The following is a 27,213-nucleotide window of genomic DNA, read 5'->3' as shown; positions in this document are numbered from 1 at the left end:
CCAACACCATACCCCACCATAGCAATTCCTCCTTTCATTTTCACTTATTCTTTGTCACTGGTACCATCAGCGTAAATCAATAGAGCAGGCGAGTAATGCCAATTAATAGAAACGGTAATCTGTTTCTATTAATCGAAATAAAATAAAAAGAAGTACATTAGGAACAGTTCGTATATTAAACTCAACTATTATACATTGTAATCTTTACTAAAAGTTGAATGTATATTTACAAATTGGTAAGAAAATTCCAAATGTTCCGCTTAAAATTAATATATGTATGGTTTTATTTACTGCTCATAAATTTTTAACAAACAAACCAACAATTTTGGATATTTTTCAAAATATCATAGCATCATGCGATTGCTATGTAGAAATGTAAGAGATTCCAAGAGCCAATACATTTTTTAAAATACATACTTCATAAAATATAAAATGTTCTTATTTAAGAACGACTAATTTAGGTTCTTTTTTATTTAAAAAAGAACCTAAATTAGTCGTAACATGAACGACGGTTGCCTTTTGTAGAAAAGTAAATATACCAAAAAATATAATTATCTCTGTGGGTTTAACTCAAATTGCTCTTACATGAATTAAAAGATCTTGTAGGTACACTTCTTATTTAATATAATTATACTATTTCACATCAAATAATGTTATCCTTAAAGTATATAATACTATAGGGGATAGATATTAAAAAAAATTAATTTGTACAGAAGAATAACATACTAATTATATTGAATCCAATAGAAAATTCAAACTGACTAATCACATCTTTGTTTAAAATAGTTCTTTTGATTTGTTCAAATTGAATTACCTACTGCATCGCAAACGCGAGATGATACCCACAATATTGGTGTCCGACATTCAATTTCGACTAGGTAGGCACTTATATACACGATTTAAGGGGAAGGCATGAACTGGTCCTCATATTTTATGAATTGATGATTACCAGTATTTCTATCTTGGTCATTCCCAAGTAACCTACACAATACAATGGTACATAGGATACAATTATAGTAAATAACTAATCTATTTTAACAAGAAACTCTTCTATTTCCAGTTTTTGTCTCATTATAGCTGAGAGCACGACCTCGGTGCTGCACACAACATTTAATGTCTTTTCCGATTGGAGCAGATAATACACTAGATGTAAGTCATTTGGCACAGTCAGCACGAGGTAACTGTAGGGTTTCTGATTGTGCATCTCTTGAATAGAGACATAGGAACGACGGTTCTTCTCAACCTTGCCTCCGCACAGCTCAATCATTTCTATCAGCGCCGATCTAGACGGCTTCACGCATGGGGTCAAGAAGAACGTGACTCCTTCAAACAGTCTTTTCCTTTGTTCCCCGCAGAGTAATACCTCAGATATGTCGCATTTGAACATCTTGTTAAAGGCCTCGTCTCGCAACTCGTGTTTCGCTTCGTCGGCAAACTTGTTCAGCCTCTGACTGTCTAGGACCCACTCGGTGGAGATCAGATGCTTGACAGTGACGAGGCAGCTCACTAGCTTGCACGTGCGAACGAGTTTCTCCATAACCAAGTGCGTGGCTTCGGCTGGTGATGTGACTACGGAGCCGCCTAGTTGCCTGCAAATAAGTGTTGATATTTATTATTAAAAAAATATAGGTTACATATTTTGTTTTAATTATAAATTTAGAATATGCTTACGACTATAATCCCTAAAGAGGCAGTCAAACGCATTTGTAGAAACCAATGCTTCATAGTAATAGTAAAATTTTAAACGTCATGCGTACATAATGTTTATTATTGTGGTGCTTGAGCTTAACAATTATTCACAATTATTAACACATTGTATTCTGTAATAATTTATGTGAAAGACGAGCCAGGATGCCCAAAAAACAGCATTTCTAGCATACTGATATCTAAACATAAAACTGAATTGTAAATTATAAATAAAAAAAACTTTATACATGCAGTTCAATTACAACCTCTTATGATGTTTAATTTTTGAATCAATACCATGATAACTAACATAATTAAATACAAAATATAATAAAAACATGCTGTTTATTGGATATCCCATAGCCATATCTACCATATAAATGAAATACATAATCCCTATTCAATCTAATACCTGTTATACTAAGATTATTCCTTCACTACGACATACTGTTAGTCTGTTAAGCTTGCAAAATATATAAATTAGAACAGCACAAAGCGACATAAAAACAACATACTTTCTACAAAATTTTTAATATTCGTATTTCTACATAGTAAAGGAAAAATTACAAACAAAAAATGGTTCAAGCCATTTCATTATCTTGAACATAGTTTGCATTTTCATCTGTATCTGTTGTTTTATTGCTGAAATTAAAGAAATAGGAGAAATAGCGGAATTAAGCAAATTAAACGAATTAAGCAAAGTATTAAAAGAGTTTTAAAATTTAATAAGAAAGGTTATAAATTATTCTCGTACTAGTTGTACCTCATGATTTTACCCGAGTGAATTAGGTTTATCTTAATAAGCCTATGCCATAATCCATACGGTCTATCTCTGTTGTAAATTATATTCACAACTATTGTTAGACATTAAATGATATCATCATAGTCGTAGAATACTGATGGATCTTTATATGTAATCTTTGTCAGATCCGTCAGTATTCTACGACTATGACGATATAATAAAAGTCTTGTCATATATATAGCGACTTAAGAAGTATTTTCAATCGACTAAAAAAGGGTATTCTATTCTAAATTTGGTTGTATAATATTAGTTGTATATATATTTGAATACCTCATAACTCCATCAATTAGAAACCAATTTGGAATATTCTTTTTTATCTTAAAGGATTTGTTTCGTAGAAATTTTATCAAAATAAATTCACTAGTTTTTTAATCAAAATAATTGGTTTTCCTATAAATGTAGTCGGTTTTTGATGTGGATCACAGTTTTAAATTATCTTTGTTTTTATTGTATTGAGCATATAGTAAAATTGGATTTTCCAGCTCATATGATACGTATACGGCCTTGTAGGTGTAGTGTACCGAGTACTGTTTACTGACCTGACGATGGCTGCCAGCCGGTCCTGGTCGGTGGGGTTGACGGCTGAAAAGAGAACGCGCGGCGCCAGGTGCAGCGGCGGCGGCGTGGGCGGCGGCAGCGCGCCCGCCGGCGGCGCGGCGCCGGCCGCCGGCGCGGTGCTCGACGGCGGCTCAATACGTGGCTTCTTAGCTCGCCGCGGAGACAAGTTCGCTGCCGCCGCGCTACGTTTCGCGCGTTCATTCGACTCCTGGGTTATATTGATCGGCATTTTCCAGCCATCTGAAATGAAAATTGTTAGATATTGTTCATGCATTGTTCAGATTACGTTTTATATTAGGAAAACCAAACTTCAAAGATTTGTAACAACATAAATTCATTTATATTTTTTGTGTAAGTAATGAAGTCATTATTAGTCGTTGCGTACGTTTCATTGAGTACAGATGTGCAAAGGCGCTGTCTATAAATCGCTTAGCATAATGGCAACAAATATATTGAAATGCAATAATTGTAATATTGTAATTAGTGAACTATTATCTTTTGTCCAAAATAAATGTGATGTTATGGACGAGGAAAGTCTCATTCGTATTGTTACGACTTCATTTTCGAGTGAAGAAATCAGGGAAGCGAAGACTTTGTTATTTGACTCAGTCAATACGAAGATACGAAAGATTATGCGGAAAAAGGACGGTAAAGAGAAGCGGGATATAGAAGATATTTTATCACTATTGAAAGGAATAGATCCCGAAAAAATTCCGATTTTTGTCGCAAGAAACTTACAGAAACTACCCCCCATAAGTTTTGATCACGTAGATGTAACCAAATTATTAAAAGATATACTCGTGTTGCAACAGGAGGTTCGAACTGTAAAGGAAACCTGCGCTACAACGGAAGAATTACAGTTGATAAAGAATGAGTTGGCAAACTTAAAATCAGCCTCAATTGTGAATAACTTTGAACCCTCACAATATATAAACACGAAGAGAGGGTGTGCAAATGTTATTGATAATTTTCATTACGACAGTGGACCCATTGGATTGCTTCATATTTCTCAGGAAGAGAAAAATGGAAATATAAATAGCGAGTGCAACATAAATATTCCATCGAAAACGCAATCTAATTGTTTGATAAATAGTACATTAGAAAACGTAAGTGCGAGGGTAGAAGATACAGTACATCAATGCAAACAAAACATAGCAGCGGACACGCAAGTGAGTGCGACCGGTGTGAACATAGCCAATAGTCACAACACAGTCTCCCATCCATTAGTAGTGGAAAAATCATTTGCTGATATTGCTTCTGGTGGAAAATGGAAAAATGGAAAAAAGTCAGAAGATTGGATAGTTGTACAAAGAAAGAAACTCAGAAATAGATTTATGGGGAAAAGAGGACAAGCAAGTACAGAACCGGAGGAAAAATTTCGAGCAGCAGATGTAAAGATACCGCTTTTTATAAATAAAGTTGATAAAAATACTTCCATAGAGGACATATCTTCATATATTTTGCAAAAAACTAAGGTGTCTGTAGCGCTAGAAAAAATTTGCATGAAATTTCAGAAGGAATATGATGCGTATAAAATATTTGTACCGCAAAGTAAATTATCTATATTTATGGATGCAGGTCTATGGCCTGATGGAATTTCGTTTCGTCGGTTTGTTACTTTTAAAAAGACATCTGGTAATGATGACAAGTTTTTAAATACAAAATAACAATGCATAATAGAACACTAACTTTGATATCCTTCAATTGTAAATCAATGAAAAGATCGGTAGAATGTATAAAATCTTTATGTGAACGGGCGGATATAGTCGCATTGCAGGAAACTTGGCTTCTACCTCATGATATACATATTTTAGGTAGCATTCATGATGATTTTGGATATTCTGGAAAGTCTGCTGTGGACACATCAGTAGGCATTCTTCACGGTAGACCGTTTGGTGGTGTCGCAATATTGTGGCGGAAAAGTGTTTTCAGGTCAGTGTCGGTGATTAAATGTGAAAGTTCGCGAATAATAGCAATTAATGCAGAGACTAGTGATAAACAAATGGTTATTATGAGTGTTTACATGCCCACAGACGATAGTGAAAATTTAACAGAATTCATTCACTGCTTAGGCGAGATCTGTGCAATTGTTGAGAATAATGACTCGCAGACTGTATTTATTCTTGGTGATTACAATGCGCACCCAGATGGACAATTCGGTAAGGAGCTTTTACATTTCTGTACAGAACAACAGCTGATTTGTGCGGATATAGAGAAATTAGGTTTGAATTCGGATAATTATACTTTTATTAGCGATGCACATGGGACAAAAAGTTGGTTAGATCATATTTTAGTAACACAAGCTTCTTGGAAGTCTATTACAGAGATAAATATACTTTATGATATATATTGGTCTGATCATTTCCCTATTCAAATAAAATGTAACATTAATATATTGCAATCAAAAATAGCAATAAATGGAAGACATTGTAATAAAATATTGTGGGGAATTAGAGACTATGAACAGATACAATTATATAATAATTATTGTAATAAAAAGTTAAGTAAAATTGAGTTCCCATCTGAGCTTGCTAATTGTTGTGATAGAGAGTGCAGTGATCCTATTCATAAGACCATAATAAACCAATTATACAGTAATATAGTAAATACATTAGCAGAAGCTGCAGCTCGAAGTCACGACAGGCCTGTTGGGCGGCGAAGATGTGTAACTGGTTGGAATAAATATGTAAGGGAGGCACATAATGAGGCTAGAATAAAGTTTTCGATATGGGAATTATATGGTAAACCAACTGAGGGTATTATGTATAAAGAAATGTATGAGAGTCGTAAGAGATTTAAAAGTAAACTAAAATGGTGTCAAAATAACCAAGACCAAATAAAAATGGATATAATTGCTCTTTGCCGCTCCAGAAGTGACTTTAGTGGGTTTTGGAGAGCGACAAATAGTCTTAACGGTAAAATTAGTTTTCCTGTAAATATTAATGGTATTAATTGTCCTAAACAAATAGCTAATATGTTTAAAAATAATTTTAGAGTAACATCTCCTTTAGGTCAACAAAACTTACAGTCGACTACAAATGCTTGTAGTAAAAAGATAGTAGGTCAAATGCATAATTTTACATGTAAAGATATTGAATTTATTATAAAGAACATGAAAAGAGGAAAGTCCCCTGGGCATGATGGCCTTAGTATAGAGCATTTTCAGGCAGCTGGGGACCATTTGCCCAGGGTGCTCTCAATGTTATACACGTTTTGTATTGGGCATACATACCTACCAGAGGATATGTTGAAAACGATTGTTGTACCAATACTTAAGAACAGGACGGGAGATGTATCGGACAGCGGTAATTACAGGCCTATATCACTGGCTACAATAACAGCCAAGGTGTTTGACGGTTTACTTGATACGCAACTTAGACGACATCTAAACTTGCATGACCTTCAATTTGGCTTCAGGCAGGGGGTGTCGACTGAATCGGCCATTCTGTGTCTCAAGCATACGGTCAGATACTACACAGACTAGAGATGGGCAATCCACCTGGGTGGGTTTAAAGTCTGGTGGGTAAAAACCGGGTGTTTTGGGTTTATTGGGTTTAAACCCCATAAACACCCAAATTTTTGGGTGTTTATGATTTTGTACTTCATCATCGTCATCTCAGCCGCAAGACGTCCACTATACTGGACATAGACAATATTATTATGCAGCCTACAGAATAAAAAACTTTTAATTTGATTTTGAGTTTATTAAGAAAGAGATGAAAGTAAAATGTAAAACTACAGTCAATCACTGTCAGATTCAGAGTTATTACAAGCGATGAATTGTATAGGTTCGATAGGCTCTATTTCGTCTAAACTGTTATGTTCATTTACTTGCTCAATGAATGCTTCCAGTTATAACAAATGAATGAAATTTTTTCAGTTCTTTCAGTTGTAAGTCGATTTCTTTTGTTATTATGTATGTAGCCTTGGATACTAAAGGAACGCTCAGTGGCTGCCGAAGTACAGGGAGCTGATAGAATACGAATCGCTACTTTGCTTAACTCAGTGGAACCACAAATACCTTTCCACCATATTAGGGGCTCAATGCTATCTAATGAGCTCCATACAAATCCTCTGGCCCAAAAGTTTTCTTTAGCTTTATAACACGCCAAATCTGCCATTACATTTGACAAACTTAAGTGTTGGCTTAAATTGTAGATAAACTCCATACCCTTAAGTTCTTCCTCTTGAGTAAGTTCGACTCCTAGAGTCCTGGGGTCTAGAATATATGCTGCAAAATGTATTGGCCTCATTGCCATATTGCATCTTGAAGATACTGATGTTAGAATCTGCTGTTTGCTTTCTTCGCTCAATGTCGAAATCTCATTTAATGCAAAACGTATCTTAGCTTGTACATCTCTAAATGTAATGTATGTGCGATGCAAACGATTCTGGTCGCTCTCTAAGTAAAATATGCTTTCAGTGACTGGTTCCAAAATACTTATACATTCCCCTGTCTTCGTCCAGAAATCATCACTTAGAATTAAATCTTTAATATCTCTTGAAATTACCACATCTTCTCTAACTGTTAATATTTGCAAAGCTATCTTATTTGCTTTCAAACTTTTTAACGAAGTAACATGACTTCCCCATCTTGTAGCACAAGGCAATTTTAGTGTTTGTGTAGAATCTTCACCCTGCCTTGATTTTATCAACAAGGAACTTAATCGTTGACTCCTTTTAACAGTTTTTATTATATTTATGGCTTGCATAATAAACACAGTTACTTCTTGTATCTTTACAATATCTTGGCACAACAAGTTAAGGATATGTGCACAGCAACCGAGAGGAACAACATGTGTTGTATATTTCTAGCGTTATCGCCAATAAGTACAAGAAACTTATTTGCTCCATACACTTTCATTACTTTTTCAACTTCTTGGCTAAGGTATTCACTAGTGTGAGGATTACTTTCTGTATTCAAACTTTTAACGTATGCAGGTTGAGGTTTTGATATAAGAAAGTTTATTATTCCTTCATTTCTTAAATTAGACCAGCCATCGCACTGAAGGTGTAAGTAACTACAAGCATTTAGTTCCTCATTTAACTCAAAACGCATTTCTCTATATATTTTATCTAAGTATTTTGTCGCTAAAGCTTTACGTGAAGGTATTTTAAATTTTGGTTGCAATTTTTCGAAAAATTGTATCCATAAAGGATGTTGCACCATCGATAATGGCGTCCCTGTTACAAATATAGCTCTCGCTAATTCTGTTTTTATATGATCATCGGTGTCTTGAAACTCAGCATTTATTGTAGTGTTAGCAGACGACGAGGGGCTTATAAAAGAATCATTTGTCTCTATCTCTGACAGTCCAGACATTTTGGTTTTGGACGAGCTATCTTTTATAAGTTTCATAGAGTCTTTTAATGTTTCTGGAGATTTTGGACAAGTGATAAGATGTTGAAGCATTTTGGCAGCATTACTGAATTTGTAGACCTTATTACAAAGCTTGCAAGAAACAGACTTGTTTGGTAAAGTACGGTAGTGCTCCCATATGCGTAAATCTTTAGGTCTCCCCATTGAACCTAAAAAAATGAACGATGATTAGTTGGTCTGACGAAAATTCAACAATAGAGTGCCTATTTTTTTACAATGATTATTTCTTGTTATTTACAATAAATTTATTAAAAAAATAATAAAATAAATACAAAAAACCTTTGTAAAATTACATCTCCTCGGAGGATTAAACGCAGACGCTAGTTTATTATCGTATTGTTCTGTATTTTTCTCAGCAACTTCTTTAATTCGATTAGGTACTTACGCATATTATGTTAAAAATAAATATCTAGTACACATCTTAGGCTATCCACCATTATTATCCAATGACGACTCTCAGCTAACTATGCACTATCATCCAAAATAAACGTGTATGGAAAATTTTATCCCAGTCGGTTGAGGATTGAGGATAATTGCATCAACATACGAACATACCTACATACTTTTATTTACATAACGCAAGCTAAATAAAAGCTTGTAATAATACATCTAATTTTAAGTTAAAATTGTTAAGTGATCATGATATAATTGTATCATTCAAAAATCCACTTACCTTTAATTATTTCTTGTTAAGTATAAATATTATTTCAAATCTGCTCCCTTAATATGCACTTTTTTACTGCTTTTCCTACCTAACACGTTACCAGGAAGTCACGTTACCAGAGTCAGAGTAATAGTGAACACGTTTGACAGTGATTGTCGTCGCCTCATATTCAGCGTCGACGAATAGGGGAATCCCCAGTCATAATGTATTGCATGCGTGGCGGTCTTACTTCAAATCCATAAACAAAGAGATAATTACAGAACTCGATACTAGATGGCGCTGTTTTTGTTTGAAGAAAGTTTGCGGGCTAAAATACATAGAATTTCATCAATGACTTCCACAAAGAACAACATTTCTGTTTTTTCTAAGTCCGTATCTCTTCCGTATATTTCATAAGATATAAGCTTGGGCTACATTGTTATGCAACGTGATTTTGTCGCTGTCTTGCTAGCAGGGTTGACAGATATACGATTTAAATCGTACTCATACTATTATTTGTCTATTTTTTAATGTACGATCGTAAAGATTATGATCGTAATTCGCACAAAAACATACGACTTTTTGGTTACCTGGCAACATTTTTATTATGAAACGAACATGCTCACATCATCAGTCACATGCAACAATTTATTGGGGATTTCCCCTTCACATCTGGCAGTCCTGCTTGCTAGAATATAGGTAAGTCAGCCACAGTTACTGACGATCGATATTTAAAGGGTATTGTTTTTGTGCTAAATATTTCATAAAAACGTTATTTAATACTTTGTGGATTATTAATTTAGTTGATAATCACTGGAAGTAAAATGGATGCTAATTTGAGAGATCAAGATCTTCGTATAAAACAGTTAATAAAAGAAAATCTACGTAAGTACTCTTTTTATACCTAGGTAGGTAAGGTATAATAAACACAAAAGGTACTTAGATCGCGTGTGTTCGAAGCATTTATTCTAATAAATTTAATTTAAAATTGTAGAAAGAAAAAAATGTCTGCCAAGCCGTAGCCGAAGCCGATCTCCAAATATATTTGGCGATAGTGAGACCCAGTGTCCAGATGATTTACCCAGCGTCGTCGCAACAAAGAAAAAAAACGAGGATAAAGTAAAAGAAAATTTACTGAAAGAAGAAACAAACTGTTCTAAATGCTTAATTTATGGAGAAGAGGATAAAAGAAATGAGTATTTCGGACTGTTAGTGGCTCAAGAATTTAAATATATACGGCCATGTGTGCGAACGAGGTGTTATGAAGAAATTTTAAAGTATCTACGGGAAGCAAAAGGCCAACATGTTGATCAACTGCAACATGAAAACACTGAAAATTAATTACTTTCATTTTATTATATATAGATTTTTAAAATTTCCTGAAATATTATTAGTTAACGTTTTATTTAATATTGTAGAATTGATCAATACAATTTATAAAAATAATTTATTGGTATTACTTACATATTTTCAAAAAAATACGTAAAAACCTATTTTTTTGGGTGATTATGGGAGTTTATGGGTGTTTATTGGGTTTTTACCAAAGCACCGGGTTTAAACCCGGTGCTTTGCCCATCTGTAACACAGACAGATCCACTCCAGTCTATGCATGTTTCTTGGATTTAAGTAAAGCCTTTGATATGGTATCGTATGATCTTTTATGGAGTAAACTTGATAAGACTACGCTTCCTACAGAGTTAGTTAGAGTTCTTGAGTATTGGTACAATAATCAAAGTAATCAGGTGAGGTGGAATGATACTCTATCAGACTCATACCGATTAAAATGCGGAGTAAGGCAGGGTGGGCTGACTTCACCCAACTTGTTTAATATGTATGTAAATGGCCTAATTGAGGAGCTCAGCGGAATGCATGCTGGGTGTTATATTGATGGAGTAAGCGTCAATAACATAAGCTATGCCGACGACATGGTACTGCTGAGCCCCTCAATTGGAGCTTTAAGAAAAATGCTAGCTGTGTGTGAAGCATACGCGAAAAACCATGGTCTGGTATATAATTCTAGCAAAAGTGTAATTATGACATTTGTATCTGGACATAAAAAACCGAAGTATGTGCCTCCTATATCACTTAATGGAAATGTACTTGACGTGGTAACTGATTTTAAATATCTCGGTCACATTATTGCAAATACTTTAAAAAATGACCTGGATATAGAACGAGAAAGAAGAGCATTGGCAGTTAGAAGTAACATGTTGGCCCGCAGGTTTACTAGATGTACAAAACAAGTAAAAATAACCCTGTTTAAAGCTTTTTGTCAGGTGTTCTACACAAGTAGCTTGTGGGTCAACTATAGTCAAAAAACTTACAATGCTCTTCGAGTCCAATACAATAATGCCTTCAGGGCACTGTTGGGGCTACCTAGTCACTGTAGTGCGTCACACATGTTTGCACGGGAGCGTACAGATGATTTTTACGCAATACGACGCAAACGAATTGTTTCGCTGTTGGGTAGGGTGCGTGTTAGCTCAAACAGTGTCCTGAAGACAATTGCTGATAAAATGGACTGTCCCATTCTAAAATATTGGGTGGGACAGGTTATCAATGTAAGAGCGTTATGACCGCTCATTTACTAACATAGGTTAAGTCAATTTGTAACTAACAAAATGGGCCTTATGTAGTCTAATTAAATAAATATTATTTATTTATTATTATTTCAGACCAGCAAAAAAACTAACAATGTCTACTTACTCATTAAATGTGACACCAAGCTGTAATCCATTCTAAATGGACTGGACAAGTTGAACTGTTGATATCTTGCATTTTCGATCTGCAAAATAATATCGTTCATAATTATAATTAAAGTGATATGAATATGTCAATGTCATAAATCATAAATATTTTAATGTAATAATGAAAATATTTCAAAATATATAGCATCAAAATTATAAGTTTTTTTTTTATACAATTTAGAATGGAAAACAAGCTGACGGCCCACCTGATGGAAAGTGGTAACCGTCGCCTATAGACATGACAAGTACCATGGACATAACAGAGTATACTGTTTCGCCCATGATACCCCCCATGCGTTGCCATTCCTAAGGACTTAGATGTCATTCCTCTGTACCCAGTAAATTCACACCATATCCCACCCTTCAAACCGAAACACAACTATGCAAACACAACTGCTTCACGGTTGAAACACGAATGGGACAGAGGTACCCAAGCAATTGACTTTTGTACAAAGTCTCCCTCTGTAACGATACAGCGATAGCTGTACAAGCAAAGTCCTTTGCTTTACCCAACACTAAGAGTAAAAGAAAAAAAAATGTATAGTATCGCACCTGCGGCAGCGCGCTCATGTTGCCGAGCAGCAGGTCGGTGAGCCAGGCGGCCGTCACCACGGGCACGCCCCACTCGCGCGCGCGTCTGTACTTGGCGCCCTCCGCACGCTTGCACACCAGCACCGTGTTGTCGCGCGTCAGGTACGGCGTCAGCTGCGCAACACGAACCAATTACTTAGCATGTTACTTGTACAAGTCATACACGACACGATTTAACTTGCTTATAAATATATCATAGTTTCAAATCGCAGAAGTAATTATTAGATCAGTTTCGTCTCTTGTACAAAGCGCCCGAGTGTGTCGTTGCACGTGGTCCCAGTTCCTGTACTCATGTACGCAGTGTGTGATGCACGTATATCCACCTTCCAGCAGGCGAGCCGCACGCGGTCGTCGCCACGCTGCGGTACCTACAGCAGGCAGCAGGCAGCAGGCAGCGGGCGTACCTGCGCGCCCACGTGGCGCACGCAGCAGGCGAGCCGCACGCGTTCGTCGCCGCGCTGCGGTACCTACAGCAGGCAGCAGGCAGCAGGCAGCGGGCGTACCTGCGCGCCCACGTGGCGCACGCAGCAGGCGAGCCGCACGCGGTCGTCGCCGCGCTGCGGTACCTACAGCAGGCAGCAGGCAGCAGGCAGCGGGCGTACCTGCGCGCCCACGTGGCGCACGCAGCAGGCGAGCCGCACGCGGTCGTCGCCGCGCTGCGGTACCTACAGCAGGCAGCAGGCAGCAGGCAGCGGGCGTACCTGCGCGCCCACGTGGCGCACGCAGCAGGCGAGCCGCACGCGGTCGTCGCCGCGCTGCGGTACCTACAGCAGGCAGCAGGCAGCAGGCAGCGGGCGTACCTGCGCGCCCACGTGGCGCACGCAGCAGGCGAGCCGCACGCGGTCGTCGCCGCGCCAGCCGGACAGCGCGGCGCGGTGGTGGCGTGCAGGCCGCTCGCGGGCGCCGTACATGGCCGGCAGGTGCAGCGCCTGCCACGGCGGCGCCACGTTGCGCCGTACCATCGCGTCCGACAGCCAGTACGCCGTCACGCACCGCTTCGCGTCGCGCAGCGCCTGTCGGTCGCGATGCAAGTTCACCTCAGTTTATTGTAAACATAACTGGTATTTTTGTCTACAATGCTCGACTTGTTTTGAAATTATCCAGTACCTTAATCATGAGTAGCCATAACTTTCGCGCTAATATTGATTAGGAAACTACAGACAGTACTGAGATCATTGCTATAGAAGAAATTACAGTAACACCAAAATTTCTTAACAATCGAGGCACTCGACATTACGCGGTAGAGTATATAGGACCGAAACACAATCATTTATGTGTGAATGTAAACAGTGTAAAATGAATAATTTCTTTAAACATAGTTTTTAAACCATAAAGTCTAAAATACAAGATTAACTGTACAGCTAAAATGCTTATACTAATCTTTAACAAATTTTGACTTTCGAGTAGTTAGATATGTCAAGATACTTAGAACCCATGTTCTAAGTATCACCCATGTGAAGAGTTGATAATTTTACAGTAGGTGATGGTGCACGTTTGTAGTAGGTGGCACAGCGAAGTGTACCTGCATGACGACGCCGTGTTTCTGCGTCTCGCAGAGCACGTGCGTGACGCGGGCGCAGTACGAGGCCTCCACCTCGCCGCCGCGCCGCTGGATGGCCTCCGCCCACCGCGACACGCGCTCCTGGCCCCACGACTGCTGGTACTCCACCTGCAACGGGCAACGTTGCGCATCAGGCTTGGCGTATGCTCAGACGCTCACAACGCAGAGAAACAAAACAAAACGGCGGAACTTGGTAACGTGCACATAGGTTGCAATTACACGCTGCAACACAAATAAATGGCATACTAATGCAAACAATACAATATCTGCTGAAGAATAATGGATAAAATTAAAAAGAATAGAAAAAAGAACAAATTTATAAAACTTTTTTTTTTTTATTTCATTCTGCCAAATCATAGATCTCGGTAAACAAAAAAAAAAATAGACATGCATGCGTCGTAGAGTAATCAATCACAATTGCTTGTTTATTGGCATCACAATTGCTACTGATAGAGTAATCAATCACAATTGCTTGTTTATTGCTATTGCTTCTTCCATTATAAAAGAGATTCTGGGTTGCGTCACAGCGTATGTATCTCTGTGCATATTTATACCATGTCAAATCACTCTGCCATTGTTGCGAGGACTATGCGCCTGCTTATCCAGCATTCTTAAGAGCGGAACTCTATTGGTGGGACAATTGCATGTAATGTTAATCTATCGATACTGTCTTGTAAAATACTTACGATATGGAAGACGCATCCGAGCAGGAAAAGGTCCGGCGGGAGCTTTAAGTTAGGGTTGTGTCCGTAGAACTGGGCACGCGGTGGCGGTGGTCTCACGGCGCCAGCGTATACTTTGTTGCCCACCACGCCCACGCCCACACCTACGCCCACCCCCACCCCAACGCCCACGGGCCCTCCCGCGCCCACGCCGCCTGCCTGCTGTACATTAGATACTGATTTAAACATACACTTCTTCACAAAACAAAAGCATGTTCTAGTTGTTAAGCCATCACATTGTGTAAGATTTGTGTGTACACTTGAATCGTGCAATATGTATCGAATCAGAATAAATATAATAAACATTTGTATTTGTAACCTACTAACTTAGCGGCCACTCATCAGTTCTATCATAGAGCATACATACATGGGTACTTTTCACCCCAGTCGAAAAAATCGATTTGAAAGTCGAATATGCAATATTATGTTCACTCAGTTGCCTCTTGCTTCACTTGCGTTCACTTCCCATATGAACTATATTACTGGCACTTACAAAACAGCTTTGAGAAAGACTTTTTTTTAGATACTAGCTATTTCCTGTAGCTTTGCCCGCGTGATTTAGTATATAAAGTCCTAGCTGCTAAGTTAGGATATAACTTACCCATATGCCAAAGTTCATTCAAGTCTATTGAGAAATTTTTACGTGAATAAGCCACAAACATCCATTCATCCTTACAAACTTTTGCATTTATGATATTAATAGAATTTCCATGTACAATAGTGGACCTTAATGGCGAATAGATAAGAAACACTGCGCTTACTTGATGCGGATGGTGTTGGGGACCGAGCAGAAGTCTCGCCGGCGCCCTCACTGCGTGGGCAGCGGTCATCAACCTATTTCATGTAAATATATTATTTATTTAGTTGTGTGTCTTTGTCCCACTTGTATGTCTGCTGCTATGCAGTTATACTGGCATGGCAATTTTAGATTACTATGCGTATGTCACGCGAAATCTTTGCTTTAAATATATTTTTCTCAAACATGCTTGGAAATGTGAGCATTATTTTGACAATCTTCTTCGAGATAAATCAAAATTGCCGTACTGGCCAGATACATGCGAGCAGCGGCCGGCAAAAGTTGTATGAAAATCCATATCTGTCGTGTTTTACGGCCAGATATGGAATGGATCACGTATGTGTGCCTCGGCTACGCCTCCGCCTATATTAGCACGTTCGTCCATCAATGCCTCAGTTGCTGGCCGCTGCAGTAATGTACTATAAAATTATTCTATGTTTCATTACATTTGCGATTCTATATTACAGGAAAAATATTTATTTTTAAAGAGTTTACAAACTATATTGTATGCAGAGGCACTAACCTGAGCGTTCCAGCGGCGGAAGGTTCATGTTCTTGCGCGGGCGTGCCGCCCTGCAGCCGGATGTTCAACATATTAGCCAGAGCTGTCTTCGTTTTAGGGTTAACCACCAAAGCGCTGTTCGCTCCTGCATTACATATAATCGTATTTAGTTTCTTCTTTATTTAATTACGATCTGCTTTAACTTTACCTTATTACTGTAGATAAAATTTTGGAAAAATAATATATAGTTTATATTAGTCGCTGATATTGTAGCTTTTTATAAGTGAAAGAATTTTTAAAATTGGTTGTATAGTTATTGCCTAGCGAATCTTGGTTTCAATTAAATTAATTTGTATGTATTTATATACAAATTATTTTAATCGAGCCTGAAGACTAAAGATAATAAGCTAATCATTTCCTGAGTTGTTGTTGCGTAACACAAGTTGCGTGGCGTTCGAAAAAAAAAAAGAAGAATCCACGACATTTGAAAATTATGGGTTTCCGGGTTCGTGTGTGACGTGGTAGCGCAAGTCGAGGTACTACTGTATTGGGCCGCATACCCTGGTGCAGCTCGGGCGAGGAATCTTGCGGCGCTTCGGGCAGCACGGCGGCCACCAGCTGCGGGCCCGCGCCCACGCCTACACCCACGCCCACCTGCGCGTACGCAAACAAATGCATAACCATATATTAAGCGATACAAATATTTTCTTAAATTTCAGATCTGAACGATTCAATAAAATAAAAAATCGGATTTATGACAAATACTAATCGCTATGTAAAACTATAAAAACGTTCAGTCACTATTTATTTGCTAACCTGTTTAATAGGCACTTTATGGTAATATATACTTCCGTCATACTTGTAGTTTTTACCATCGGTACTGCTGCATCTCTTGTACACATACATACATATACATACACATACATAAGATTGTATTCCATCTTATTATCCTCTCCGTCCTCCACATGTACACCCACATTACAAATTCCCCACTGTCTCTCCCCCTCCCCCATTTAATATATACCAACCTGTTTAACCGCGGCGTGGTGGTGAGCGACATGCTCTCGCTGCGCCTGCAGCTGCTGCAGTCGATACTGCTGCTGCCGGTGCAGCTGCATCTGTTGCACTTGAGAGTCCATCGTTCCACCTCCGGCCCCGCCCGCTTGTACACCAGCGCCCGCGCCTGCGCCCACTGGGCTTGCAACTGCCGCACCACCTACTGTACAATATTTTTCATAAGTAATCATGATTGTTAGGGGAGAAAGGGATTGTTAGTAATGGAGACTGAGAATCCCATTGCTAGCAATATACCCAACCAGGTCGACCTCCTCGCGGTTCTCCCTGGAAACTATCATGGTTAATTCCTGATAAATTCATCATGATGGGCTAACTGGCCTGTTTTCATTCTCATCTATCATCCTTCTCTGGTGCTCCGCCAGCGTATCCCGTTAGCATACCATTTTCACCCATCAAAAAAAAAAAAATCATGATTGTTAAAACACACAGGTTATTTTAGACTCTTTACTAATATTATATAATTTATACTTAGAATGGCAAACTGACGGTTCACCTGATGACTAGTTGTATACTGCGATACTCATAGCACCCTTCATGTGTTGCCATTCCTGAATGTTTTTTTTACGAAATTTGTCATTAAATGGTCATAATATTTTTTTTAATGGATAATAATGGAATGGTAGTCCTGCTTGCGATAACTGTATACGCTGGTAGGGCACCAGTGAGGGATGAGGTGACAAATGAAAATTAGGTCAGTTAGCCCATCGTGATGAAAACGCCTGGAATTCAGCACGATGGTTTCCAGGGGGAGCCACGTGGAGTTCGACCTGACAAGGTATATTGATAGCAATGGGACTGGTAACCCACATTACCAAACCCCCCCCCCCCTCTCCTCCATCATGATATTTATACACATATAGTACTTGGTACGGAAAATAGTGTACTTTTTATCCCGGTACAACAATATTCGTATATCCCGGCCACGTGGACGAAGTTGCAGTTAGAATCTTGTGAGTTACAATTTTAGCCAGCTGTGCCCATAACCTCATCCGGGATTACCCGGTAATCACTATTAAGTGACGATCGATTTAATTTGTAATAATAATATAACCTTTTGACACTGACTTTATCTGTAGGGGATTTATTATTTTATCGTGACCATTCAATTAATAATTAACACAGACCAAATACAGAAGAAAATCATTAGTTATAAAATGCTTTCTGGGGGACCATTAACTTTTATGAAGACTCGAGACCAAAAAAGTTCATCGAAATTTGACACAATCGCACTTGCTGAAAATCACCCATTTGAAAATCACAAAATTTCTGCGAAATCCATTCAAGAATAAAAAAAAAATGATGAAATAGCGTAAAATTGAATGTGGCTATTGGATCGATTATTTCTAGCCTTCCTTCAAAATGTTCGCAAAAAGAAATAACAATGTATACTTTAATCTTAAGATTTTATTTGGGTATAGCTAATACTTGCACTTATATTATTTTGTATTCCTTAGTTGACTATTCTCGGGAATGAAAAAGTATGACTTTGTATTTTTACTAAGTTACTACATGGACAAAAGGCCTACATTAGATAAAAAAGTATTATAAAAAAAAAAAAAAAACATAATCAACCACAGAGACCATTCAAAGCCTGCTCTATTTACTATAGACACTTTGAGAAGAAATTTTAATTGATACTATGTACGGTTATAAACAAGACAAAAAGGAATATATAAAATCTTACTTTTAAAATCCATATAGTAGCAATTCAATAAAACACAGCGTAATTCTAAAGAATCTTTTCAGTTGTTACATTACAAGAGCGAGAAGGGTTACTGGATGTTTAGAACAAACGTGGATAGCACTTTGAAATTATAATATGTGATAAAAAGCGTCACATCTCAATCATATGTATGAGTTGGGATTAGAATACCAAATGTTCTAAACATATTATGTAACCATTATGACAGAGGTGCGAGTACAAACGAAATAGGACATGTTCCACGTATTGCCCTCATAAAACACAGAATAGCTAATCTACTTGATGGGAAGTAGTAACCGTCGCCTATAGATATGAATAGCACTATATAAATAACAGAATATACTGTGACACCCTTAAGGATAGCTTTAATGTATAGTAATTCCTGAGGGCTACGGTGTTATGCTTCTGTACTCTATAATTTGCAATATCAAAACCTTCAAACCGAAACACAAACCGATACAAGCGTAGATAATTAGCGGTAGAAACATAAATGGGAGATGCCCAACCAGACGATGTTTGTACAAAAACTCCTTTTAAAAAACTACTGATTGACAGCACAAAAAAATTATAAACATAATTCCGGCCAGTTGACGGCAAATTAAAAGCATATTTATAAAACTTTACAGTGCACACATTTTTTATATATTAGTTATATTGTGGCGATAAAATCGTATCGTTCTTAATTTGAAGCTAAAAAAAGAAAAAGTCGTATCGTGACGCGTTACGGTAGACTACATAGTGAGAAGTGAAAAGAATTCGTTGTCACAGATTCATATTCTTTGAACACTTTCATATTTCGTCATATAAAAGTTTATGAAATATCTATTGTAAAAATTTTATTGACATTTCTTTAGAAATCAACGATGTGTGAATGGAGCCTTAGATGCGAAAACGTGGCGATTATCTCAGAATATACTAGACTTATTTACATACGATTTCACTGAGGCAAAGTACAATGTTCGAGCATAAGAATAATGGTTCAAATTTACCAATAATACTATCACGATTATAAAATCAATTAATCAAGTTATATGTTCTTTTTGAACGTAATAACTGAATGGCAACACTTTTGATAGTCAATAGAAACATTTTATTCTTGTATGCAGTAAAAAAATCAAACATTGGAGGTAGAAAGAAAAAAAGTGATGTTTTTTTTTTGATGGGTGAAAATGGTATGGCAACCCCGCCTGTGCTAACGGGATATGCTGGCGGAGCACCAGTGAAGGGTGATAGATGAGAATGAAAACAGGCCAGTTAGCCCCATCACGATGAATTCATCAGGAATTAACCATGACAGTTTCCAGAGAGAACCGCGAGGAGGTCGACCTGGTTGGGTATAAAAAGTGATGGTTGGTGTCCGTTCTCTCAAACAGAAGTATAAAATTTATAAATATTGCTTTTTTTAAATAATTAAAATGTGACGAATTTCATAATCTCGAGAATTTAATACCGTTGTTATTGTCAATATAAATTACGCAAACAGTCAGCTGATTTGTCACTAAAAGGACACTTCGAGATTCGAACATTTATAAGATTCAAGAACAAAATCGTCAGTACTTATAAAATTTACGGGGTAAACTCATCTAAATTTAGCATGCTTTATGGATCTGAGCGATCTAAGTACCATTTAGAGGAATTTCGCAAATAAAATGGTCTTACCATTTTATTCGACCATTGTTTGAATCTAGATAGTAACTTTGTAACAATTTATTACATTTGTACCAGATTCGTTATCGTATTTTCGTGTCGAATTTATTTTTAAACCTGATAATTTAATCTAAATTTTAAATTACCAGGTTTAAATTTTTAATTTAAATTATTTTAGTCTTATTTTGACAGTCCAATTTATTTAATTTAGTTTAATTATACATTCTAAACATCTATTGAGGTATTTTATATTTTTTTAAAGAAAACTTTAAAATTAATAAAATAAAAAGTATAATTCTATCAAAAGTTTAATGCTGCTGATGACAGACATTTTCAATAATTTAAAGTGTTCATGATTTTTTTTTTATTACGCTTTCTTTATATATCTTATTTATAGTGATTTGTATTTTTTCTGAATAAAATATTAATAAAATTATTTTATCTAGAGAAATCTCGTGTCCGCCACAATAGCCGTTTAATTTTAAAAATAGAATGAAAGGTAAAAACAAATTAAAAAAAAACAACTTTCACAAAATTAATATGGGAGCACCCACCATACAGAAAAATTTCGATTAGAAAAATATTCATCATAATCGCTCCAGAATTAGCAGCACTGAGTTAATTTTTCATTAGATATAAAAACAAAACGAGACTTGATTACTTTATTTCAAAAGTAGATTAAATAAATAAATAAAATAATAATTTTATTAATAAGGATATATTTTTAAGTTGTGCCTTATTTGGTTGGTTTAGTATTATTAAAAACAAACCAGTTAAGAAACGAGTACTGCTACGACTTACCAGGCGACTGGGGTGGTTGTGCAGGCGACGGAGCCGGTATAGTAGCCGCTCGTGCTCCCTGCTGCTGCAGCCATTGTACCTTTAGAAACAAATTGGGTTACTATTTGCTTTATTCCTTAAAATGAATTCATCAAACTAAACATTAGTGAAGAAAACGATTACTAGTAATGGGATCTAACAGTCCCATTGCTAGAAATATACTCAACTAGCTTAATGACCATTTTTTTCCATACATTTTTCAGTGATAATGAAATGGTCACCCCGCCTGCGCTAACGGTATCCGCTGGCAGGGCATCAGTGAGGGATGATAGGTGACGAGGAAAACAGGTCAGTTAGCCCATCGTAATAAATTGCACTAGAATTAACCACGATGGTTTCTAGGGAGAAATACGCGGAGGTCGACCCGATAAGGTGTATTGCTAGCAATGAGGCAGTTAGATCCCATTACTAACAATCCCTTTCCCTCCCGCTTAATATCCGTTTGATCCCCCCTGTAAACCATTGTAGTTAATTTTATACACACTTATATAATATACAATAAATATTAAAAATATAACAGATCTGGAATGTTTAGATCATTTCATTATCACAAAAAAATTTATGTTAAAAATCAACAATAAAGGCACAGTTTGACTCGCGCCTGTATTATGCCATTCTTGACTAAGGGTCCCCGATGATCCCGAAACTAGTCGAGCATTCTTGACTAAAATACAAGTTAATCTGGTTGTTATCACTTCCACCACTTTCCATCAGTCATTTTCTTTGCATTCCGAATAAAAAAAAAGTTTAATGCTGTGAAATGGAGAGAATATAAAGAATGAGACCTGTTGCTGCTGTGTGAGTCCTGCAGGCAGTTGACTGCGTATAAAGGTGACACTCTGCGGGGCGCCGGCCGGCGACGGAGCCCCCGGCGAGCCTGTCACTACGCCGGGTTGCTGTAATTAGTTGAGATAATAAATACATAAGATTCACCCTTCCCAAAATTACAGATTTAAAACTATATTGGCAGTGTTGCTAATGTAGTTATAACTTTATTCAACTATACAAGAGTACATTTTCTATGACTGTCTGCCTTCCTTGTAGAACAGTTCACGCGTATCTATTTAACACGTTGAGCGCCATGTCAGCCATCGGTGGCTGACACTAGACTTTCCGTTTAGGCCGCGTCAGCCATCGGTGTCTGACAGCGTGTAACATGAGAACTATAAAATTTTACACTATTTTACGGAATTACAGAAAATTTATTTAAAATTTATAGGAATCACGTTCCAAACGTAAACTACCTTCTACTACGATAGGAAACACCAGCTCCTGCAGTACCAGCGCTTCGAAGCGGCGCGCGTGGCCTGAACGGGATTGCTGTAGAAATACGCGTGGCGCTCAACGTGTTAACTGTTTAAACGAAATAAGAACCTCCTTATTTTAGGAGACTTTTAAAAACTAAAAAAGTATTTTACTATACCATTAAATAAATACCACTTATAAATGTTTGTATTGTGCGGGGATCGGACCCGCTATAATCATGTACCTTGCATGAGGTGGTGTTTTTTTTAATGGCTGAAGATGGAATGGTTACCCCATCCGCGCTATCGGTATACACCGTCGGAGCACCAGAGGAAGATGATAGGTGAGAATGAATGGAGGTCATTTGGCCCACCATGATGATTTCGACAAGAATTAACCATGATGGTTTCTAGGGGGAACCGCGAGGAGGTCGACTTGAGAGAGTATATTGCTAGTAATGAGGTTATTAGACTTTATTACTAACAATCCCTTTCCCCCCTTGAGGTGGTGTTAAAGCGCTAGACAAACAGCAAGATCATAAAATTATATTATTTATTATTACTATTATTTATTACTGTATTTATGTTACTGTATTTCACTTGAATTATTCACTTGTCATTATATATTTTTATTTATGGTGCAATAAAGAGTTAAATAAATAATAATATTATAATTTAAATCAATTTAAACACAGACCTGTTGTTGAGCTAGCGCCGCAGCTCGCTGCATGGAGAGCTGTCGCCGCTTCTGCAGTTGCGCGACGAACATGGCCCGTTGTTTTGGGTCCATCTGCTGTAATTGCGCATGAGTCTGAGCGTCCAGGTGGATCAGCTGTCTACCGCCGCCGCCGGCCGTCCACGACACCTGCAAACAATGTTCAACAGACTTTATCAATAAATAATAATAAAATGGTAACCAGGTCTGCGCAGGGAAAAGGGTTTGTCAATAATGCCGACCACCCTGTTGCTAGTAATATACCCTATCAGGTCGACCTCCATGTGGTTCCCCCTAAAAACCATCGTGCAGAATTCCAGATTTATTTATCACGATGGGCTAATTGGCCTGCCTTTTTATTCTCACGTATCAACCCTCAATGGTACCCCGCTAGCATATACCGTTAGCGCAGGCGGAGCAACTATTCTATTATCATCCATTAAAAAACCCTGCTTGCACTATCGATACTTATAAGTTGGCTGGATACCAGTGAGAGATGATAGATGAAGATCATCACAATAACTTTAAGAAATAGAAGAACTAAACAGTATGATTTCTAGGGGGGCTGTGAGGTCGACCTAACTTACTGATTGCTAGTAATAGGGCCATTATATCTCTGATTATATTACTAAAATCCCTTTTCCAAAAACAAGAGGGTTAAAAATCTAGAAGCTTGCTTGAGTTTTGGACACGCTTTATAAACAAGAGGCTACTGGAGTTGTACACCACTGCACTTACAGTGTATGAATATGCAATAGTAAAATAACTAATTTATTTATTTAGCTTGTAGAAGATTTTAGTTATTATGAATAAGATGTTTAATTTCCAAAGTGAAAATTTGTAATTTAGTAAATGAAAAATATAGCAAAAACGACAATAAAGATTAGTTTAATATTTGTAAAAACTCACCCTAGGTCCCACACCACCTGGCTGGGCAATCTGTTGCCTCTGTTGCAAATATTGTTGCTGTTGCCATGAGACATTCTGTCCACCCTGCACTATTTGCTGACCTCCGGGTGATACTATCTGCTGGCCGCCACCATGAGTGATAATTTGTTGAATACCACCACCTGATGTCAACTGTGTGCCAGTCTGAGGAGACTGAGGGAGTTGAGACAAAACCTGCTGAGTTTGCCCAACTTGTTGACTGATTATCTGTTGGCCTGATTGAGTTACAATTTGTTGGGCTGATTGAGCTATCACTACTTGATGCTGTTGTCCTTGTTGGGTTATTACATGTTGAGCACCCTGTGACAAAACTTGTTGGTTGCCCTGAGTAATTATTTGCTGCCCACCCTGGTTTACAATTTGACCTCCTTGGTGAACTATCTGACTTTGAGATACAATCTGTTGGCCACTCTGTAGAGTTACTTGTTGGTTACCATGCACCAATATTTGTTGCTGCCCTGTGTGTTGATTGATCAACACCTGCTGAGGAGCTTGAACTATTTGTTGTTGCCCCGAGTTATTTAGTAGTTGTTGCTTTTGCACCAATATTTGATGGTGGGTCTGATTTATAGACTGACCTTGAGACCCAATGGACTGTTGGAGAATTTGCTGAGAAGTTTGTTGGATAGTGTGCTGTGGACTTAATTGTGGTTGCTGATTATTAATCAAAGCTTGTTGCTGGGTCTGCATGATTTGTTGCTGAAGTATAACTTGATTTTGTGGATTACGGGACTGAACCATTGGACTCCTGATAATTTGATGTTGGCCCTGGACCATCTGAATGTTCTGTTGTCTCCATGCTCCTTGCACTGGCACACTACTGCTCTGTTGGCCCTGAATGGTTTGTTGGACAGATTGTATTTGTTGTCCAATAACAGTCTGCTGTCCAGAATTTCCAACGAGTTGATTGAGCTGAACTCCTTGTCCTTGTTGACCCTGTGTTGATGTGACATGTCCCTGTTGACTGACCACACCCATATTGATGTTTTGTTGTTGGTTTGTTAGAGACTGAACAGTCTGTTGTTGTATTAAATTTTGATTTTGATTTGATAGTTGTTGTCCTGACCCTATTAACTGCTGAGTAATAACCTGACCTTGTGCAATATTTTGATTTAATTTCGCATTTTGAAAGCTTTGTGTGGACTGAGCCAACTGTTGTGCAATATTTTGAACAGCTTGAGATGCGCTTTGTTGACTTAGGCTCAAATTCTGTTTCATTGCTAAATTTTGTTGATTCAACTGTTGTTGTTGTATATTATTTGCACTTTGACTGAGCATTTGGCTTATATTTTCAATTTGTTGTTGTGCTGAACTCATAGAGGTGTTAGGGGTTTGTATGCTCTGTTGAATATGATGTTGGCCACCTTGTACATGCTGTATTTGACCAGATAAGCCCTGATTAATTTGAGACACAGAAACATTAGGTTGTTGGAATCCCTGTTGGTTAGGCTGATTGCCAATTTTATTTTGTTGCTGATGTTGCAATATTTGCATCTTAAGCTGATGTTGTTGAAGCATTTTCTGTTGTTGGATTTGTATTGCAGTCAAACCATGTGGTTGTTGTTGGGGCTGTTGTTGCCCCTGGGTATACTGTTGTTGTTGTTGTTGCTGTAAGCTAATCTGTTGATTTTGGGCACTAATTGCAGACTGAGAGACAATTGTATTCTGTCCAAATTTCTGCATTAACTGAGCATTTGATTGGCTGCTCGGCTGCTGTATTTGTAAGTTTTGTGTAACAACACCCTGAGGTATTGATTTGCTCATAATGCTTGATGTAGGCAATGCAGTGCTGGTGTAACCCAATGAACTAACTGTAGAAGTAGCTATAGATGATGAGTTTGCACTAGATGGAGGATGATTCCAAGGCATCCTTTGTTTTAGTTTATCTAATAGAGCCTGTGTACTATCATCTTTATTTTCCGTCATATTTTGTGTGGGAACTTCGTTTTTGGCTATACCTTCCTCAAAATCGAATCCAGTAATAGCACTAATCCGATCCATTGGCTTCGGAGGAGGTTGTGGTATAATCAGCAATTTTGGATGAAACACTTCAGCTACAGCTTGTAACCTAGCTCTTAAGCTTTCTAATACCCAATCAGGTGTAACTATTTTAATCTTAGAAGTAGGAAATGTAAGAGCGCTGTTGTATTTCTTCCCAGATGCCGAACCACAAATCAGATGTGAGCACTGACTGTCTAAATACAACTTTACTTTTCCACCATGATACGTAATTAGAGCAAACAACGATTTAGCGTCAGCAGCACTCACTTTTGACACACAAGCAACAACATTCGAGAATATCTTATTCCTGACTGGACTATATGGCTTAGGGTTGGCCAACTTTTTCAATCGAACGCAAGCGAGGACCCAATTTTCTGTCACAGCAGGGATCTGGTAGATGTCCTGTGCATCATCCAGGTCCGTGTCAGCGGCATTCTGACCACAAATTAGATGTGTAACATAGTCAGAAAAATATTTCGTGTTTTCAGCACCACCCGACTGAAGAAGTAGCATAATCTGCAATCAACAAAAGTGAATAAACACGTTATTTCAAAAGTAACACGTAAATAAAAATAAAACAAAATAATATAAACAAACCCTTTCGGACACATCGCCAGACAAGTAATATTTAACATCTTTGAATATTTGCTCGTGCAAAGTTAATGAATCCAAATCGTCAACAATCGTTACCATTTTCTATTTCACAAAAAGTTAAAAAAATAATTTCAAGACTGAATAAGTACACATTATAGATAAAATAATTCAACAAAACGCCGAAATCTACTCGGTATATACAACGACGTCCATGTTTGATTTTGATATTTACTATAATCTGTGGTAAGACTGGACAAACCAAAAAATATATTACAGATTACACCACAGATTAAAGAGACAAGTTCTACATATTAGACCTAAGAACAAGGAATTAAAAATCTTTGCATTAGACGTTTGTTTCTTTTCTTAAATGGTAATTGGTCTTTGTTTTTACGTTTATTTGTGGCAGAATCAAGTATTTTAATTTGTTTCATTCCTCAGAATACCGCCAAGTTTA

The 27,213-nt window shown here is 37.6% G+C and overlaps 2 protein-coding genes across 3 annotated transcripts; both read right to left on the bottom strand.

Annotated features, from left to right (window-relative positions):
* Positions 1 to 994: 994 nt before the first annotated feature.
* LOC113520177 (PAX-interacting protein 1) lies at positions 995 to 26,982 on the bottom strand. Of its 2 annotated transcripts, none has more exons than XM_052895787.1 (16): positions 26,760 to 26,982; positions 24,123 to 26,678; positions 23,196 to 23,363; positions 22,040 to 22,150; positions 21,216 to 21,294; positions 17,017 to 17,207; positions 16,549 to 16,642; positions 16,010 to 16,133; positions 15,452 to 15,524; positions 14,655 to 14,852; positions 13,930 to 14,076; positions 13,208 to 13,420; positions 12,369 to 12,521; positions 11,776 to 11,854; positions 3,028 to 3,286; positions 995 to 1,589 (listed from the first exon to the last, which is right to left on the bottom strand). In XM_052895787.1, the coding sequence occupies exons 1-16, from the start codon at positions 26,853 to 26,855 to the stop codon at positions 1,025 to 1,027; spliced, it is 5,106 nt and encodes a 1,701-aa protein (XP_052751747.1). In that variant the 5' UTR covers positions 26,856 to 26,982; the 3' UTR covers positions 995 to 1,024. The 2 variants fall into 2 exon arrangements, with proteins under 2 accessions (XP_052751747.1, XP_052751748.1); XM_052895788.1 differs by having other exon boundaries at positions 14,655 to 14,849.
* On the bottom strand, positions 6,898 to 10,637 carry LOC128200907 (uncharacterized). The gene is made up of 2 exons (XM_052895790.1): positions 9,100 to 10,637; positions 6,898 to 8,575 (listed from the first exon to the last, which is right to left on the bottom strand). Exon 2 carries the CDS (start codon positions 8,568 to 8,570, stop codon positions 7,785 to 7,787), a length of 786 nt encoding a protein of 261 aa, XP_052751750.1. The 5' UTR covers positions 8,571 to 8,575; positions 9,100 to 10,637; the 3' UTR covers positions 6,898 to 7,784.
* Positions 26,983 to 27,213: the final 231 nt, after the last annotated feature.

The sequence above is a fragment of the Galleria mellonella genome, unplaced genomic scaffold (assembly GCF_026898425.1).
Source record: "Galleria mellonella isolate WM207_F2 unplaced genomic scaffold, CSIRO_AGI_GalMel_v1 utg312, whole genome shotgun sequence".
NCBI lineage: Eukaryota > Metazoa > Arthropoda > Insecta > Lepidoptera > Pyralidae > Galleria > Galleria mellonella.
This window is presented reverse-complemented; position numbering and strand designations above follow the sequence as displayed.